At 37.0% G+C, this 20407-nt stretch overlaps 1 protein-coding gene across 2 annotated transcripts in view; it reads right to left on the reverse strand.

The window, feature by feature from the left end:
* Positions 1 to 5482: 5482 nt before the first annotated feature.
* LOC122796262 (C-C chemokine receptor type 4-like) overlaps positions 5483 to 20407 on the reverse strand; it is a 418095-nt gene continuing 403170 nt past the window's right edge. For both annotated transcript variants that reach the window (XM_044064594.1, XM_044064593.1), the window contains one exon: positions 5483 to 6868. In XM_044064594.1, coding sequence (XP_043920529.1) covers positions 5812 to 6858 — 1047 coding nt within the window. In that variant the 5' untranslated portion in view covers positions 6859 to 6868 and the 3' untranslated portion in view covers positions 5483 to 5811. The remainder of the gene's footprint in view (positions 6869 to 20407) is intronic.

Raw genomic sequence — 20407 nt, forward strand, 5'->3', positions numbered from 1 at the left:
CCAATGGTTGAACCTTAGTATAAAGAAACTATGCAATTAAAGGAAGAAACTCAGCCTGTACATGTAAACTTAATACCCAGTCACAGAGGAAAACTCATAAATGATCACTAAAGAACTCAGAAACAAATTCAAATCTTCCAAAAGTAAGCATGAATTGAAAATTGCCACCCATGTTAATGACGACCACAAGGCCTTCTTCATCTGTTTAAGAACCCTTAGAATGCCCAGCTGATAATACAGATCAACAAAACATTTTCTTTACCTGAGGACACAGCCAACATATTGGCTGACAAATGTAGCTTAAACTTTATTCCTCCATCCACCTTAACTTTCCCATACCACCCCATCTGATCACTTCTGAGCAAGTCCTGAGTGCTCTCTCTAAGGCCAAAAACACTAGCTCCAATGGTCCAGATAATATGCCAGGCTGTTTCCTTGTAAGTACCAGATACTGTCTCATATATCCACTACTAAGCCTATTCAGTCTCAGCCTCTCTACTTTAATTTCATAACAGAGGAATGGAGAACGACCATAGTCATCCTGCTGCACAAGAGGACACTGACTACTGACCCAGGGAACCATTGACCTATAAACCTCACCAGCCTTATATGTAAAGTAATGGAATACATCATTACAGGCAGTATATGAGCCCTGGACCCAAGCCAAATATTGCCTCCTGAACTTGCTGGACTTCTTTGAACAGGTCAGTGATACATGAGACTCAGACAAAAATCAGTTCACACTGCCTGTTTGGATGTGACACAGGTCTTTGCTGCTATTTCACATTCTAGCATTATCAATAAGCTAATCAAATAAAATGTAACCCCCTATGTTTTCCACTGGATACCAAACTGGCTTACTGACAGAACTCAGTCTATTAGTGTTGGTGGCACATGCTATCAAAAGGAACTGTTACTTGTGGAGTTGTTACCTGTGGTGTCTAGCAAAGACTGGTCTTAGGTCTACTTCTTTTTCATATTTATTTATTTGATGTCAAGGCTGACACCAAGGGCATATAGCTGACTATGTTTACTGATGACTACAAACTTGTGGTCATAAACTCTTCATTTGACTTCCAGATTCTTCAAGAAGGCCTAACACACACCAACCAATGATGCTTGGACCATGGCCTTAAACTAAATGTCAAGAAATGCAGCACTATGTCCTTCAGCAAACAAGGGCAGCCATTCACCTACCATGACAGCCCTTTCAAAGTTGACATAGTATTCAGGGACCTGGGCACTTTCATTGGTAATGAACTATCCAGAATGAGCCCAGTGCTGTTCAGAAATCCTTTTATCTGGACTGACTGATCACAGGGATATATGTTCAAGGTCCAAGGAAGGTATTGTCCCTCTCTACTCTTCCATCATTAAGCCCATAATAGGGTATAATGCCCCCTTTGGTATGCACTCATTTATGCATATGACACACCTTGAGAGACTGCAGCATTTTCTCATGAAGACAACCAAGGATATGTGTTCCTTGAGCTACAACAGATCCTAGAGAGGGGACCTCTGTCTGGTCTACATAGCCTCAAAGGACCCAGTCATATGTAACCTCCTGCACATCCACAAAACAAAGAACACCCTACACTCCCATTGAAGAGATCTAAATTTCCATCAAAATATAAATGGGACCTTTTGGCAAGATAGACATAATACCTAGAGAGTCCCTCTTTTGTGGAATAGGCTTCCCTTAAATGTAAAACAACATAGCTCCCTGACTCTCTAAGTATAATCTAGGTGAATGGATGAGCAACTGCAAATACATCCCATGTCTGACTCCTCAATCCCTCACTGAAATGGGTTGAAAATAGGTATTAAATACACCCTGGTTCTACCCTTCAAGTACTCATAGGTTCAATGGTTCATAAGTACTTACTAGCTTATTGATCCATGATGATCTTTAGAGGCCTAGCCCTGCATTCCCATGAAAGTTTTAGCCCTTGTAGTACAAATAACGCAGAGCTGGGCAGACCTCTGGAGTTTATTGTAATGGGTTATTATTTTTTTATGTCTGTGGGTATTTGAGATTTGGGATCTTGTGACTTGGCTTCATATATTCCTCTGGTTCAATAGCCTAGTATTAACCTATGAACGTATGAATCGTTCATCACTCCCTTGTGGAGCTGGTAATCAAGGATGCTACTTGCGGAATCTGGAAGCACTCAACCTCTGCTTCTTCAGTTTCTAAGAAACCAGATTCCATCTACAAGTTAGTTGCTGAGTAGAGTGAGATCCAGGCCAGGCATCCTATAGCAGACTTTTATAGGATCTTTTCAGCTCAGCATAGGTCTCACAGCACAAGTCACCTGCAGAGAATGAGCCCCAGTATTAGGTATAGCAGGTATTGTCTTACTGCATCATGTGGTCTGTGAGAACATCCTTATCGGTGAGTCCTAATTATGCTACTGCTATCCCATTGTGTCTAGATGACTCCTTCATCCAGGAACTGTTGTTGAAGCTCCCTGTAACTTCAGGAGTCATAAATGTATATATCAAATAAGACTTAACACAGCTGCCCTTCAAAATGCATTATACAAATGGACAATTAGTAATTTTTCCCTCCACTTGACACAGTCCTTCCTACTTATATATCACTGTAAATTGTTAGCATCCTCAATTGATTTATGTCAGTAGCTGGGTTCAGTGGCTATGTGCAAACTCTTTCCATGGTTTGTGATGTCACAGCATGTGCCAGCAGAAGGCACAAGTAATGGTAACTAAGGTAGCTTCAGAAAAAGGAAAAAAAAAAGATAACCAAATTTGTTATTTATAGTACCGCTGAAGGGCTTACTATATAAATGTAAGCAAAGAGGGGATAAATGTATCTCCGAACACCATCATACTAGGTGACTTCAACTACCCTAACATAGACTGGGAACACTACTCAAGCCCAAACACTCTAGCCCAAAGGTTCCTGGAGTTCATAAACTCAAATGCCATGGAACAACTAGTCACCATCCCCACAAGAGGAGAAAACATACTTGATCTCATCATCACGAACATGGGAGCACAATGTTCAACACCGGAAGTATACCCCTCACTAGTGAGATCAGATCACAAACTAATCTCGCTGGAGGTCCTTATCCCGCCCCCACCCAAAATAAAAAAGACCACAGTAAAGAACTTCTCGAAAGCCGACTTCACACTACTTAAGACTAGTGTGGTCTCCTTTAAGGCCCCCGAGCCGGCGGTAAACATTACTCAAACCGCTGAATCACTTACAAATGCCTTCTACCAGCACCTGCAGGGCTGCATGGATCAGGCAATCCCAAGCAAAACAAAGACTCTTTGTACCAAAGGCAAGCGTCCAGTCTGGTGGACCCCAGCCATAAACAAACTCTACAACAAAAGGAGAAAGCTACTACAAGATAGAGCAAAATCCTTAAAAGGAAAGACACCGCTGATCACTATAAGTAAAAGCTAAGAGCTCTCATAAAATCATCCAAAGCTAATTTTGAGAGAAAAATAGCTAAGGACTCTAAAGACAACCATAAGGCATTCTTTAGCTATGTCAGAAACCTAGGAGGAAACTCCCAGATATGCTCAGAATTAGTCCAAAATGATGTGAAGATTACTGATCCTACAGACATTGCCAACATACTGGCTGACAGGTTCAGTGCAAACTTCTCCCCCCCCTCCCCCCCAAAAGGAGAGATATCTATACCAAATGATTGTAGCCCCCCAAACATCTCTAACGCCCAGGTGAGAACTGCTCTCCAAGGCAAAGAACACAGCATCCATGGGACCTGATGGTGTCCCCGGCTGTGTGCTCCACGAACTCAACGAGGAATTAAACCCACAGTTAGGACAGCTGTTTAATCTTAGTCTCACCTCCGGATACGTACCCAGGAGTGGCGCACAGCGACTGTGGTCCCACTTCACAAAGGCGGTGCCTCCACCGACCCTGGAAATTACCGTCCCATTAGCTTGACAAGCCTTATCTGCAAAGCCATGGAGAGGATCATAATGGATCTCATAAATAAAGACATAGGGAATTTGCAGACTTTGGATCCAACCCAGTTTGGCTTTGTCAAAGGCAGATCATGCCTTTTAAAGTTGGTTGACTTTTTCGAAACAGTCACCAAGGCCATTGACGAGGGAAAGGCAGTCCATACAGCCTACCTAGACCTGGCGAAGGCTTTCGATACAATACCCCACTCGGGTATCATTGAAAAACTCATCAACTTAAATGTAAACCCATACATTACAAGATGGGTTGCAAACTGGCTGAGTGATAGAACCCATAGGGTCAGAGTTGCTGGCGCCATGTCAGACTCGAAGCCTGTCACAAGTGGTGTCCCACAGGGCTCAGTCCTGGGCCCACTCTTGTTTGGCATCTACTTTTCTGAAGTGCAAGCAAACACAGGAGGGTTATGGCTGACAAAGTTTGCAGATGACTGCAAACTGAGCGCTGTAGTCGAAAACACATCTGACACAGATATCCTTCAGAAGGGTCTAACAGAAACGGATAACTGGTGCCAGAGCCATGGCCTAAAGTTAAATGCCAAGAAATGCATAGTCATACCCTTCGGGAAAAACAAGGTTACCCCTAGCTACCATATAGGTGGCAATCCACTGATCACAGAAGAAGTTATCAGGGACCTGGGGACCTAGGTTGACAGTAGCCTTTCATTCGACACTCATATTGCTAAAGTAGTTAGGAAGACCTTCTACATTGCCCACCTTATCATGAAGGGATTCACATCTAGATCAAGGGAGGTCATGGTCTCCCTATACTCATCACTCATCAGACCAATGATTGAGTACAATGCCCCATTCGGAATGTATCTGACCCGACACTTGCAGCAGCTGGAGAGGCCACAAAGTTCCTCACCAAAAGGATAAAGGGTCTCAAAAATCTGTCTTATGCTGCCCGACTGAAAGAACTCCAGCTATATTCAGTTGCTTACCGCTTGCTCAGAGGTGACCTGTGCCTGACATACAGGGCCATGTCAAACCCAGATTTGATGAACATGCTTCATCTCAAAAAATCTAGATCCCTCAGAGCCACAAGGGCGGGAGACTTAAACCTCGACACGGTTATTAATAGGACATGCTGGAGGGATAGATTCATCACCCAAAGACTCCCTATGCTGTGGAACAAAATCCCGGTATATGTGAGGCAGAGCACCTCGCTGGCCTTGTTCAAGAGGAATCTTGACCAATGGATGGGAGATCACAGATACACCCCAGGGGTTACCTCAGTGTCACTGCTCGACAGAGGCACAACAAAATAATGGGCATAGTTTCTCCAAACTGAAGGGGTGGCGTAAGCCACAAAACTATGGGCTTGGCTTGTAAATGCCCTCGGGCAGATAGCCTAGTATGAACCTATGAACCTATGAACCTATGACACATAATTCAGATATCAATAAATGTTTTGAAGATCATTATTATTGCTGTTATAAGAACGATTAACTTGTATGTAATGAACAAACCAGAAACATTTTATGCTAAGAAATTACTAGCCATAGTCTTTTTATTTAAAAATTCTGATGATCCATTTTGTAAGTTTATCATCAGTAAGGCATTAATCCATTTCTTTTTCATAAAACACAATGAATAAAATGCATGACCACTGCTGGGTCGGCTCATTATACAAACAGTTACTGAACTTCATCATTGTTATAACAGTAGGAACAGTGTAAACATCTACTTCTTGTTTGCATGACTATAGTTAAAATATAAGCTACTATACCATTTAAAGTACATCTAAATGTAATAAGACATAAGGTTCACATGTTCACATGGCATTTATCAAAGAGGGCTTGTTAGGAACCCTACTATATACACACTATTTACCTACAGAATAACAAATATTTCTTGATCACTGGTAGGCTGTGATTGTGATGACATAGAACGTTCAGGGTACACAAACTTTTTACAAATAGGTATACATAAGGCATAACTATTAAATAGCCTAGACAGATATTTTTTAAACTTTTCCCCGACAAATGCATAAATAATTGGATTTAGACAGCAGTGACTAAATGCTAACGTTTCTGTTATTGTAAGAGCATAATTAATATTTATACTGTTAAAGCAATCATGAAAGAATTGAAAACTGTGCAGTAAAAGAACTACATTGTAAGGAGTCCAGAAAACAAAAAATACAATCACTACAATAAAAATTATTTTCACAGCTCTCTCTTTTCTTGTATTTCTACACCTCAGTAAATTTTGTACGATTTGAGAGTAACAAAAAAGCATGATAGAAAAAGGTAGTAACAATCCCAAAATATTTGTTTCCAAGTAGCAATAACGTTTCCAGTTTACATATTCTGATGCAAAGTCACATGTCATTATACCAGTTTGATCTTCTTCCGTATTAGTGAAAACAATCATCGGAATGGATGCAAAAATTGCAGCTGTCCAAACAATAACAGTTGCCACTGTTCCACATGTGGGCTTTCGTGCTTTCATTGCAGCAACAGCATGAACCACTGCAAGATATCGATCTACACTCATTAGTGTAATGAAGAAGATGCCACCATAGAAACCAAACATATATAGCGCTGTGACAGTTTTACACATAAATGCCCCAAAATGCCATCCTCTTGCTGTATAATCAGCCCAGAATGGCAAGGTACAAACAAAGATTAGGTCTAGAAGGGCCAGGTTGAACACATAGATATCAGTCATACTTCTGCTTTTTAGTCTAATATACCTGAGCAAGACCCATATTACCAAAGCATTACCAATCAGCCCAAATGCAAACATCAGGTAGTACAGGATAGGTAGGAATACGGAGTCAAAAGTCCTGGATGACTCATAACTGCAGGGTGTAGACTCACTGTCATATGTATATTCAGTTGTGTCCAGTGGAATTGATGTAAATGAGGAATTCATTACAGGTAGCCTGAAAATGAAATAAAAAAAAATGAGGAAATTACTGCATAACTTTCATTAGAAATCTGAGATACATCATAAAAATTGCCATATTGATATAGGTGATTTTTCCATAGTAATTGTTTCAGTCCCACAACTCATGATTTCATAAAATACTGAAGCCTAAGAATTTATTGTGAATGTGCAAAAACATTAATTTTTATGAGTCATTTTAGTTTTCATAAACTAAGCTCAGTAAAAGTAGGTATCCAGTTTTACTCACAATGAGATACAGAGCACAATTAAGGATTCCCTGTGAGATGCACTGTCGGAGATGCTGGGTGGGCAGACTGGTGTGACGAGGGACATGATTTTTCTGTGCTACGATACAGAATTGGAATTGCGTAGACATGGTAAGGCCTTGCTGTCTCTAATTATGGTGGCTGCCAAAACAGCAATTATTACAAAATTGAAATCAGCGGAAGTAGTGAATACAGTAACAGAGATACAACAACTGGAATCGAGATCTTTAGAAAAAGGTAGAAGCAAATTACAAAGGAAAAAATGGGAATTGTGGGAACAATACATGTAGGGGAGGAATGAGGTTTAACGGAAGGCAGTACTCAAATGAGCTATGTAATGTTTCACTGAAAATGATTGGGTAGATTATAAGTGATGTATAATGTTTGCAACTGGAAGTGTCTGTATGGTTTGTGATGTAAAATGCTTGCAACTAGGATTGTGTCAGTGTGGTTTGTTTTCATTTATATAAATGTATGATTGCTTATGTCATAAGTTTAGGTTTGATAAAGATGTTTCTTGCTTAAAAAAAGCAGGAATTGAATAATTTATGTAATGTTACTTAGGTTACATGATATGTAGCAATATATGTGAAGCATAATGTTTGTTAATTTTAAATTGTTAATACAGTTTGATTACTTTTGTATAAATGTAAATGTGCCTATGTCACAAGTGATAATTGAATAAAGGTGTTTAAAAATATTAAGAGCATATTAATTCTAAAAACTTACTTCATTAAATTTTTGGTTAAGTTATGTATTGGTGCAATATCTTAAATGGAGAAACAACAGCCACATTACTAGCTGAAACATTCACTTATTTACTGTTGTGGTTCTGGTCTTTGACCATGGCCTGTTTGAGAGTTCGGGTTCAGGGAGCATATTGATGCATTCTCTCCTTTCCCCTCTTTGCCTGATAACTTGATGTATTGTGCTGGCTGGGGAAAGTGTTCTGGCTCTTAAGTCTGTATGCGCTCCATAGTGGGTAAAATGAGTCTGAGGACCAACCCACTTATCCCCATAAAACTAACTAAAATGCACAGCAACACTTCCTTTGTTCCTGTGTGTGTGTGTGTGTGTGTGTGTGTGTGTGTGTGTGTGTGTGTGTGTGTGTGTGTGTGTTTGTGTGTGTGTCTGAGAGAGAGGGAATAGTGCATGCATGACTGAATTATAAGGTTTCAGAACCTTAGGCAGGTCTCAGCAGCCAGAATGATGAACTGGAGAGTATGAATTCAAATCTGAGTCATTTCCCCTTGGAACACATGTAGAATGACTTTTAAAAATTGATTAATTCAGTGTTGCCACTTTAAATGAGTAGTACATTATGCTTGCAGACATTAAAATCCATATTGAACTAGAAAGTAGGCATAAATTATACAGCCAAAAATGTGCTTTTTAAAATTCAACTACTAACACTTGTCTCCTTATAATTGTCATGTTTAAACAAGCAAGGAAAATGTATCTATTGCAAAAAAAGTACTTCATCTCTGATTGATAAATCAGAATTGCACTGTTTTTTTTCAGGAGTATTTGTGTTGCATAGAGTTGCCCAGTGAAAATACACATTTAGTTACACTATACATGAATGTGGTGTGACTACAGTCCTATGTGAGTTGCAAAAGGGTTATAAGTATTATACGTTTGGTAATTGGGTACAGACACCCTGGCAGTATGGTATAGGGCGCAGTCTTGCTCAAGATGTATTGAGATTTTTAGGGGTTAATGCTTGTTTTTGTTGATAAGGGGAGAGATTGACTTGCAGTATGGCTATTACATGCTGCTTGCTGTTGACAGTTTTGTTTTCATTAGGTTGATATACACCTCTGTCTATCTTTTTATGTCATTGCTACAGCTAACGTATGGTTTGAGACACAATGTTTTCTATTGGAAGTATTGAACTTGAGCAAGGTGCCACACCAAACTATAGGTCAACATGTGCAGAATATTATGGGATGGTAAAAATGCTATGGTTGTAGTAATACAGGTCAGATAGCTTTTGCTATAAACTTTGCTTGTCAATTTTCAAAACATGATTAATCATAAGCTGATCTGCAAAAAGAAGATCCCTATGCAAAATGCAATGTATTTATCTTAAAGGTTTAATAAAATAAGTTCACATTTACTGAGAAATTATTGCATATTTTTATTTCTTGTAGCAGCTGTCATTGGGCAGATTGCATTCTTTGCAGCACCTGCAATGTGCTCAGAATTGACTCCTTTTGCAGGATTTACATGTACCTGTAGCATAACTAAATGCAACTGTAAACTATTTTTTAGATGCATTTCTCTTACTACTATTGGAATTGTCTGGGTATCCTTCTTTCACATTGCCCTCATATCCGCCTGCAGAATCATGGTACTTTATGACTTTATGTCTGTCTGTACATAAGACACTGTAATCACTGGGTGTAGCAATTGCAATGATCAATGCTACTTTTGTCTTTTCAGGGACTTCTATATTTATTTTTTCTCACATCTATTTTTGAACTGTTGATAACAGGTGATCTCATGTGATATAAACTCCATTGTTTTCTATAATACTTTGTGGCTCATGTTTCTAATGCTTCTCTGATACTTATATACTGTAATATTTGCACAATCTCCAATGCAACAGTCTTGCCACAGTGAAATGAGTTGTCAGTGTTGTGAACGTTAGGTGATTTGGTCTCAAGGAAATGAATGTCAGTGAAATGGGATTTTGGTGAAGTGAAGTAGACCCATATGTGTATATATGTATATATATATATATATATATATATATATATATATATATATATATAAATAAATATATATATATATATATATATAGATATATAGATAGATATACATTTATATATAGATGGATAGAGGTATATAACTTTTGATAGATTTATGATCATTGTATGATTACAAGTCATTCACATTCAACATTTCAGCATTATTTTCTTATGGGAAAGTATACTGGTTGTTTTGTGCATGTTTACAAGGCTAAGGTTTTCTCATACAAATATGAGGCTAAAACAAGAGACTGTATGAAAAATAACATTGGTGCTTCAATATAATAATTAGAGATGCTTCCAAAATATTGTATGCATTCTGAAAACACAAACAGAACTTCCTGCAATTGATTAATAAATGGAAAAGGTTTAAACAGCACTTTTAACTATTTGCGAAAACTACAGGAGGTCAATGAAAGGGACTATAAAAATGAAGGAGGCATGATGTTTGACTGCAATAGGAAAACAAATTATTTAAAGACAGCTGTGTGGATGGCTGATGCTGTCTAGAATACAAAAATGTGAAAGGTATAGATTTTCTCTTGCATATAAGGTGAAAAACTGTAATATGATATGATGGAATTAGCCATTTTCACTGCTGTAGAAGGAGAAAGTCCTAGGACCCAGGTGACCCAAATCTGACCAATGGGTTGAGTGCCTATTGTAAATGGCATGGGGAAGAGATAATTAATGAGGCTCAACCCTGCTCAGCTCTTTTGGGGGGGAGGGGAGAGGCATGAGGTCATAAACATATTTGCTTTGGTATAACCCTTGGTGGAAACCAGGAATCATGGAGAAGAGGGTCAGGGCAAACTGATTATATCACAGGGAAGTATGTCATGCACTGAAAATGGCCCATTATATACTGATCCTTTGGATGCAAATGAGCAAGTATAGCCCATCATGACTCAAATAAACCCCCCTAGATGGTTGTTTTGGTGATGGTGACTAGCTGTCACCCCAGTACATGGAACAAATAGGCTAAATGAACAAGAGAATGACTGATGGTCAGCAGGCAATGGGGCCAAAAATATTTAAAAAATATAGTATTTGATTGAAGTAAAGAAATGACCACAGCTTTGTGAACTAAATGACTTAAAAACACATATACTAGGCAAATCCATATATAATGTAACTACTAGACATTTAAGAGAATCAGTGTTTGAAACAGATTTTAACTTCAGAAAAGCACTGGAACTGCAGAGGGCTACAGAAATGATAGCAGCTTGGTTAATGCAAATATCCAGAGAAAATGTTTACAGCACTAAATATATGAACAGAGTAAACAAAAATAATAAATTCAGCAGCCATGCCATGCTTACGACAAGGTGAAAAAAGTATGAATGGAGTTGCTCAAGACAACAGTGTGCATGTGGCAGATCAGAAATTTAACATATCAATCATTTTGCAAACATGTACAAAGTCAACAGGCCTAAACAGCTGTTCACTTACTAAAGACAGTCAAATTGCAAAATCAAATAGTATTTTTTCTGGAGTTGGAATTGGTTCTGCATCTAATACGATAAATAATATTTTGCATTAAAGTACAGAATGACAGTTTTCTTTGCGTAGACAAGGTGGTTCCTTATAGTATGTTTCAAATGCTTCAAACCAATATTAATATATAAAGTGAAGTTATATTTGTATGGCATATAATAAACACTTTGGGGAAGTTGAAACCATGTATGGAATAAGGAGGCAGGCAATCTTTAAAATGTACAGTGAAAAGCTAAACTTTATAGTGCAAACACTGAAGTAGTACCACTCCCTGATACAGGTGTCAAAGAAACATGCCATTAATTTAAAGCAATAGGTCTGTGAATGGGAAAATGTGCTAAATGAAGTGAAATGCTTTTATGTATTGCTTGTCTGAAATGAGACCACACTATCCAGACAGATAAGAGTGTGAGCCATCAGGCACACAACACCACAACATATTAGAAATGCTTGGAGATAAATTAAAAACTACTATAGCTGAATAGCATGCATACAACTAATTGTGAAAGTAACAGAACCACTGTATGTGTGAATCAAGTTTAACAGTAGAAAAGACAGATAGAAACTGAATTGTGCACGTGGACCCTAGACGCTTAAATCAGATAAAAATGACAGAGCAGTTGGTTACAGAATAACTGTAGTAAACAAAACTTAATGAAAAAGAGTCTATGAACTTTTAACATGCCACAAGCTAGATACAGTTTTTGCAGACAAACTTTTGCCAGAAACTCTGAGCCTGAACCATATCACTGCTCTGTGACGCAGTTATCTAAAGGTTCGGAAGAAGTGACAACCTACTTAGATTATGTGCTTGATGAAAAAGAAAATAAAAATGATTACATAAAGCAAACATTACTTAGTGTTACATATAGAAACCTAATGCTTAAGAAGCAAAGCTGCAAATAACCTTGTGAAAATAAACTATTTTGGGCATGTGTTGATGGATACTGGGCTGAAAAAAAAACTAACAGTATTCAGCAGTCAGTGAGTATATGTATATTCCAAACTTGCCAGAATGTATTGCTTTTTTGGGAAATGCTGTATAAAGATATTGTTCTGGAACAGATTTATGGAAGAACTTAACATCGTTGAACACACCCCCCCCCCAAAATTTGCTACTATTAAAATCAGTAATGCATGTGTCTGGAACATTTCTCCCCAGGCCTACGCTGAAAACTGGCTTCGTTCCAAGTCTGACTTTCCCAGTAAACAAATATTAAATAAATAAATAATAAATAAATAAATGTACAACTTGCTAAGAAAGATCAAATGGGGTGAAATAAATGTACACCAAGTAAGAGAAACCCAATTTAGTCACAGCAATTTCATATACAATACCATTAAAAGGAGACTTTATCAGACTGTGACATCATGTAAGTCTAAAGTTCACAAGTTGTATAACAGCATTAAGGCTGTATAGTCATCTAGTAACACTGACTCCAAGATTTCTGAATCAAAGACTTTAAAAAGAGATTACAAAGCTAGTTGTTTCTTGATGGATTCTAAGTTCTTAACTATTTCTAATCTGAAGTGGTAATTTACTCTATAATATCACCAGTTGCTGAGTTAAGTAAAACTGATGTAACTGTGTCCTCACAGTGTATTAATTAAACCACAGCATGATGACTCCATGTTAAACTATAATTGTAAATTTTTATGCCCAAGATAGCTTGTAAACTTGGGTCATGAAAGACATTGTAGGGAACTATTAATTTACCATGAATGTAACAATAATAAATAGGAAATAAATGAGGTTTTGGCATTTATTACTGTAACTGTTATCTCCATGAAGTAAAATCCTCTTGGTGAATTTTCTTTGTTTCCTCGCAAGATAATTCAGCTGTCTGGCACTGTATATACAAACATATTATTGTACGCCAAGACTGACCTAATATAATATATGTTTTATATAGTAACATAAAACACATCTCATTTCTTGTACTAAGGTTTTTAAACATGAATACCATTTGAAACATAACTTTATTACTTAACAGTTAACCTCGTGTGTCAAAGGAAATGTTAGCAGGCATGTTTATTCCCAGGTCTTTATATTGAATTACCACCTTTAGAGGATGTTCTAGTAGGTACCCAGGCAAATGGACTGCAGCCTTTCCAAAATACATTATGTTACATTTGTCATAACTAAAATGTATATCTATGTTGTGTGCTCAGTCACAAGTCTATGTCATATATGAACGTAAATGCTCAATATCAGATTAATTTTATGCAATGAACACAATCTTACAATAATCTGCATTCCTATTTATCCAACACATCTTAGATTTTGGAAGGGAGGTAAATACAAAATTACATGATGTCAGTCTAAGAACCAAACCTTGTGGAAGAGAGTCAGAGCTTATGCCTTGTGTGGCTATGAATTAGGATCTATTAGTTAGCCATGATATTATCCATTTTACCAGGAATTCATTCACCTTAGCTTTGATAAGGCTTTGGTACATTACATGGTGAGGAAGGAAGTCAAAGGCCATGGCTAAGTCTAATGAAATTACCCCCGCCATGAAAGCCTAGATCCAGGGCCTTAGTAATTTGATCATAAAAAATTAACAAACTTGGCAATTTATATCTTTTCTTTTACAAAACCATGCCGATCTAAGTCCAAAATGGTCTGTGTTACTGTTCCCCAATATTTTGGTAATGTATCTTTCAAAGCATTTGTCTAGAATGGAAGTGAAGCGACTAGGTCTATAGTTAATAACATCTGTTTATTACCTTTTTTAATAAATTGGTATTATAGTAGATGTTTTCTATGAGTTGGGAACAGTGCCTGTTTGTAATAGCTTATTAAATATTAGGGTGCTATACTGGTAGTAGGATATATTTAATTGTTATTAACTGTATGGAGGGGATTGAATCAGGTCCCACAGAAGTTGAATTTTTACTAAAATTTCTATTATCCCCCCTGGGATATAACAGGGCAAGTTAAACTGTTAGGAATTTCAAAGTTAGTTAATAATCTGTCAAAACTAGATCTATCGTGTTGCATACTGTTGGTTAACAGTTCTGCTGTCTTCATTGGATCACTTATTATATTTCCTTTAGATTTTATAGTTTACTGGCTGGTACAAATTGTGGATACTATTAATATACTTATAAAACCTTTTAGTCTTTACAGCAAGTTTGTTTTCAAAATGCATTTTCTCCATTCTAATTTTCCTCAAGTGAACTGCTGATATTATTAAAATTCTCTTGTTGGGTGTTTCTGGTAAACCTTATTATTTCCTTTGTTTTTTCTCATACAGTTTATGATTATCCAGATTCCAGCAGGAAGGAGATATATTTTATGTGAACAATGCTTATAATTAACTGTGGATTCAGGACTATTAAGAAATAAATCATGCAAAGTGTTGTATCCAAAATTTGCTTCATGATTTCAAGTCAAGTCAAGTCAAAGTCAAAGAAAACTTTGTCATTCAGAACTACATAGCAGTGTAGCTGAATGAAATTACAATACTTCGTTCTCAATGCAGGAAACAGTTGCACATATAGATAGAGAAATTAAAATATCACAGTAGAAATTTAATAAGTAGCAATTTGTAAGTAGGACAGCAGTGACCCACACCCATCCCAGAACAGGAGACAAGGAAGACAAGGAACAATATAAAGATAATATTGTCAAAGTAAAATTGAAACAATAGCAGCAGATCTGTGATTAGACTGAATTAAATATAGTTTGTATATTGCACTTTAGAGTCCTTCACTATGTAGGTGAGCTTTTCTAAACATAAGTGTCAATCTGTTAAGTGTATCAATTCTATTAAAGTCTTATAATTGATTATTTTATAATTGTGTTTTTTATGAACTCCTACTGCAAGGTTCTGTATTTTTATCTGAAACTTCAGTGAGTTGTGATCTGAAAGTCCAAAGGGTACCCATATTGTTAAGTTGTCAATAATACCAAGGTTATCGGTCAAAACCAGATCAAAAATATTAGCCCCTCTGGTATCTTCAGTGACAAGTAGAGTCGATCCTCACTGTGTTATGAAATTGACAAATTCTGTTTCATAAGTAGTTTTGTAGAAAGATTTGCTCAAAAAATGGTAGGGTAATTGAAGTTGCCTATTAGTATAATGTCTTTCCTTGATAAATTCTGATTTAAACAGGTGAGATAGTCCCATTGTTTAAGTGTTTCCATATTGGGACTATGGGAACAAAGAACAATTCTAAAGGATTTACTTGATAAATGGTCAAAAACCTGAACAATTAGACACTCTATCTCATTAACTGAATTCACATGTGAAAATAGAGTATTGCTACGAATCTATAACATTATTCGCTGCTCCTGGAGTTCTCTCTGAGGAGAGTGCTGATGTGTTCCAAGAGTCTACAATTGCTAGCACTGTGCACTTATGATCATTAACTATGCTGGCTAATACATCAGACTTGTTTGTCAGATTTTATGCTTTGCAAAATAAAAACATTTCAAAGTTTTATCAGATCTACTACATGCTGGGTTTCTACTCTAGAGGGGAGATGTGTTGGTTTGTCTAAAAAGCTTTTCGGATATTCGTTAATTTTCTCTGATGCAAAAAAATCCCATAAAATGGAGTGCATCTTGGGAAAACGTGATTATCATATCTACAGTCTTCCCAATAATGGATAAGTTTGATGCTGTATGCTGTACAAAGTTGCATTAACCAACTACTGAAAATGTTGGCACTAAGTAAGTACTCTTTCCAGTATGAAAATGGTATGACTTCACTTACTACTGGGTTAACAGAACTTTCTTCAAGCTTCTCATTTAGTTTCAGTTTAACATTCTTCATATGGTTAAGTGGTGTTGACCTCAGTTCATAGATTTCTACGTGGACTATGATTAGACTGTAAAGTATCTTTTTCATGAAGCAGTTTTGGTATCACATATTTTACAACAGAAAGATTTAAACCAGATAGAGCACTAACAGTAATGTAGGCCTTGTTCAGGGCACTTATGCTTCTAATTGCAGGCTTATGGACAGAATCACTTAGGACTAACACTTCCAGAACAGAGTAGATAGGTGCACCTGAAGGCATACTATTTTTGTAGAGCATAGCTCTCAATTTCTTAGCACAAAAAATCTGAACAAAGCCAAAAATAATGAGCAGATAAAGCTCCAAAAATAGGGACAATTTTTAAATATTGCTGTTATAAACTTAGAAAGCTGCTAGAATAAAAGGTCTTGTGTTATCTAACATTTTCTTAAGGATACAATGTCTGAAACTCAAATACATTTAATTATTTAGTGTATTCAGTCCGCACTGATTTGCCACAAGAATCCATAAAAGCACAAATTTTATGAGGAACAGATCAAAAATATGAGGCAAAACTCTGGATATTATGTGAAAATCTGGACAGTTGAGAGTTATGCTCTAGAGCCTTTTCCCCAGTGCTTATATTTTGCATTTTTTTATTTTGTTTTGTGAGATAAAATATCACATCAGCATTAGTACTAATATTTCTACTTCATTTCCTAACCATTGTCTTCATTGTGGTATCATGAGTGCAAAAAATGCAAGTTTGCTCAGGATAAGAATATATCGTGACTTGTGCAGATAGTACATTGTCACCTGTTACATCATCTTGCAATTTGGGACATTGGTCATCTTGACTAGTGTTTCCTTATTTAAAGTTGTGATATCATTAGGCTATCCAGCCTCATCAGTTATCTTAATGTTGTCTAAGATAGAAGAGACAGTTACTTTTATATATTCAGGACTGGACAAAACCGTAGGTTTTAGTATTGTTACTTCTGGGTATAATTTTTCCCATAAAGCCTGTTGACAATGTCAGACAACCTCCTACAATGGATCTAGCAACCAGAAATCACATGTATCTGAATGCATGCTTAAGAGAGACTCTTTGCCCAAACTGTGTACATTTGGGTGTTTGTTTTCCTTCATTTTTATCATGCTTGATTGAACTGAAGTTACATCATTTATAGCTTTGTCATAATGTTTGCATTTTTTTATTCATATTCTTTCCTGTATTTTTCCTTTTTTTTTAAACTTTTGATTGGGTTATATTGTGCATTATTTTATTTAACTCTTTCTTAGAATTACTAGACTTAGTTTTTTTAGGGTGATAGGTTTGTAAGGTGAATTTGCACCACCCCAACTGTTAATGTACCATAAATTAACAAATTCTGTAATAGTTTTATGGTTGAGAAATTATTACAAGAACAAGAAGGTTGATCACTTAATTTCCTACCCAGCAAAATATGAGAGAGTTCCTTTCATTTTATATAGTTATTGCAGAGAATAATGTCAGGGGATATGTTGCTAGTGTAGACCCCACAGCAGCAACAACATTCGGTGAGATATTTGTTTTTAAGTAGATATTCCAACACGCAAGATTTAAGTTACTCCATTATTGTTTACTATAAACTACAAATTAAATAATGCTAATACTGTAATGCTAATTGGTATATATTTTAGTTAGGTCTTAAGTATAAAGACCAACATGAAAGTTAATAAAAAAAAAAAAAAAAAAAAGCCCAGAAGAAATCAGCAAATAGTTATACAATATCTAGAGAAAGCCAATAACAGGTAAATTGTTGATCCTTCGTATTTTAAGAAAAGCGGTTGTTGTTGCTGTTGTTTTTCTTTCGACTTTTCCCGGTTAGGGGTCGCCACGGCGGAACTCCGGTCCGCTAATGATTGGCAGTAGATTTTTTACAGATGCCGATGTGCCAGCTCGACACCCAACCTTCAACGAAGGCACACCATTTACACATGTCTTTCGAAGGTCACTCATAGTTAAAGGAAAGTAGTACAGTGTATTAACTGAGTTAGGAGTAGCAGTTGAAACATACTACTTGTCTTGCCAGCACAATGAACGGTTCTGTCCCTTGCGAATGATACCTTCTAAAACTTGCATCCGCTCATAAGCAGATGATTTGTAAATAAAATGCAGGCTTCTGATTAGTTGTTTTGCCTGCCAGTCAACAGAACCACTACAACATCAGGAAAATGAAACTAAAAGAAAATGGGGAGTTCCTAAAGCTTTTAAAAAGGCAAGGGAGAGCTCACAAAATAAAAAGCAAAAATCGCTGAGCCCAGAAATAGGTGCATCAGAGAACAGTTGTCACAGATTAAGTGTTGAAAGCCAGGAGATAGCTTTCATTTATAAGTAGATGCTTTTAAAGAAAATACAGCCTTCTGATTAGCTGTTCTGCCTGCCAATCAACATTTACTATCCACTACACACTAGGAAAATTAAACTAAAACAAAATGGTGAATTCCCAAATGCTACAGAAAGGAAAAGGGAGAGCTCACAAATTAAAAGGAAAATTTACCGAACCCAGAAATATGTTCAGCATGTATTAGCTACAATACTTAAATAAGATGAAAAATCACATGGCATGCATGTAAGCAGATGTTATTGTATGCCACTGGGATAGAATGCTACTGCCCATTATAAGATTATGTCAAGTATACATGTGGAATCCACAACTGATTTCTTGTTTGTTGCATGTTGTATGCCCCACATAACAGAGACAGGCACAGCAAAGTTTTGTTCTCTGATCCAAGAAAAGTTCTGAAAACAGAACCAGTTCAGCTGTTCTTTAGTCTTCTGTTGGAGCACTTTCTGTCCAGTGTTACTCATTTCTTTGTCAACAATGAAATTAGTATTATTGTATATAAATGTCATGTCAGAAAATACAATGATAACCATGTATTGGTATGGAACAGTTAGTCACACTAGAATTAATTAAGCCAATGTTCTACAAGAGACACTTCCAGGAAAATGGCCACATACAGAAAGTGCTGGCATATCACTGGCTCATTTCTTGCTTTGCATAACTACATACAGTTTCTCTTGGATCACTACAGCTCTGGGGAAGCATAAGCATGGCATTTATCATGCCTTCAGTTTCATAATGGCTGCTCGCTGAAACATAATAGTCTCATTGAGTTGTACTCATAAAATTATACCGGTTAGTTAAACAATGCTTCTCTCCAATGGCCATTGCTAGATTGCAAAGGGAATATTTTGCCACATGGCATTCATGAAAATGACAGAAAGGCTGCAAAAAGAATGAAGACTGAGCAGGATGACAGTAGAAACAACAAATATAAAATGTTATATCCAAAATAGGAGTGAATTGTACAACAGCCAGTCTGAATGTGAGAATGTTAATCCAATATATGTGAATTAATGGAGTTCATTAGTATTACAATGAACTAACTGAAAAATTATATATCTTCTTGGTTTCTTGCTGTTACTTGCATTTTCATGCATGCATATTGTGACCAACTAGTCTTATTACTGAATTGTACTGAGTACATTAAATGCACAGAGACACCGCTTTAGTTAATACGCATTTTTTTACAATGACATTTTACTTTTGGATCTGCAAGCATGCAACACAGATGCTGTCAGCTCTCTATGGCAAATTCCCAAAGCTTGTTTACTGTTATACTCATATTTATACCAAAAAGTCTGATATAGGTTCATAGGTTCATACTAGGCTATCTGCCCTAGGGCATTTATAAGCCTAGCCAGAGGGTGTTTGGCTTTCACCACCCATTTTAAATTAATTTTGCTATGCCCTTTTTCGAGGTTAGTATACTGTGCCTCTGTCTAACAGTGACACAGAAGTGATACCCGGGGTAAACCTATGATCTCCCATCCACTCATCAAGATTCCTCTTGAAGAGAGTCAATGAGGGACTCTGCCTAACCTGGACTGGGATTTTATTCCAGAGTGAAGGGAGCCTCTGGGTTATGAATCTGTCCCTCCAGCATGTCCTATTTATTTCAGTGCTGAGGTTCAAGTCTCTCAAGTGCATAGCTCGATGGGATTTGGATTTTCTGAGGTGCAGCATGCCCATTAATTTAGGGTTGGACATGGCTTTATACGTCAGGCACAGATCGCCTCTGAGCAGGCGGTATGCCACTGAATAGAGCTGGAGTTTCTTTAACCGGGCAGAATATGGCATCTGTTTGAGCCCTTTGATCCTCTTGGTGAGGTACTTTTGGGGTCTTTCCAGTTGCTGCAGGTGTCTGGTAAGGTACATC

Source organism: Protopterus annectens, chromosome 3.part0 (assembly GCF_019279795.1).
Source record: "Protopterus annectens isolate FY-2018-M chromosome 3.part0, PAN1.0, whole genome shotgun sequence".
NCBI lineage: Eukaryota > Metazoa > Chordata > Ceratodontiformes > Protopteridae > Protopterus > Protopterus annectens.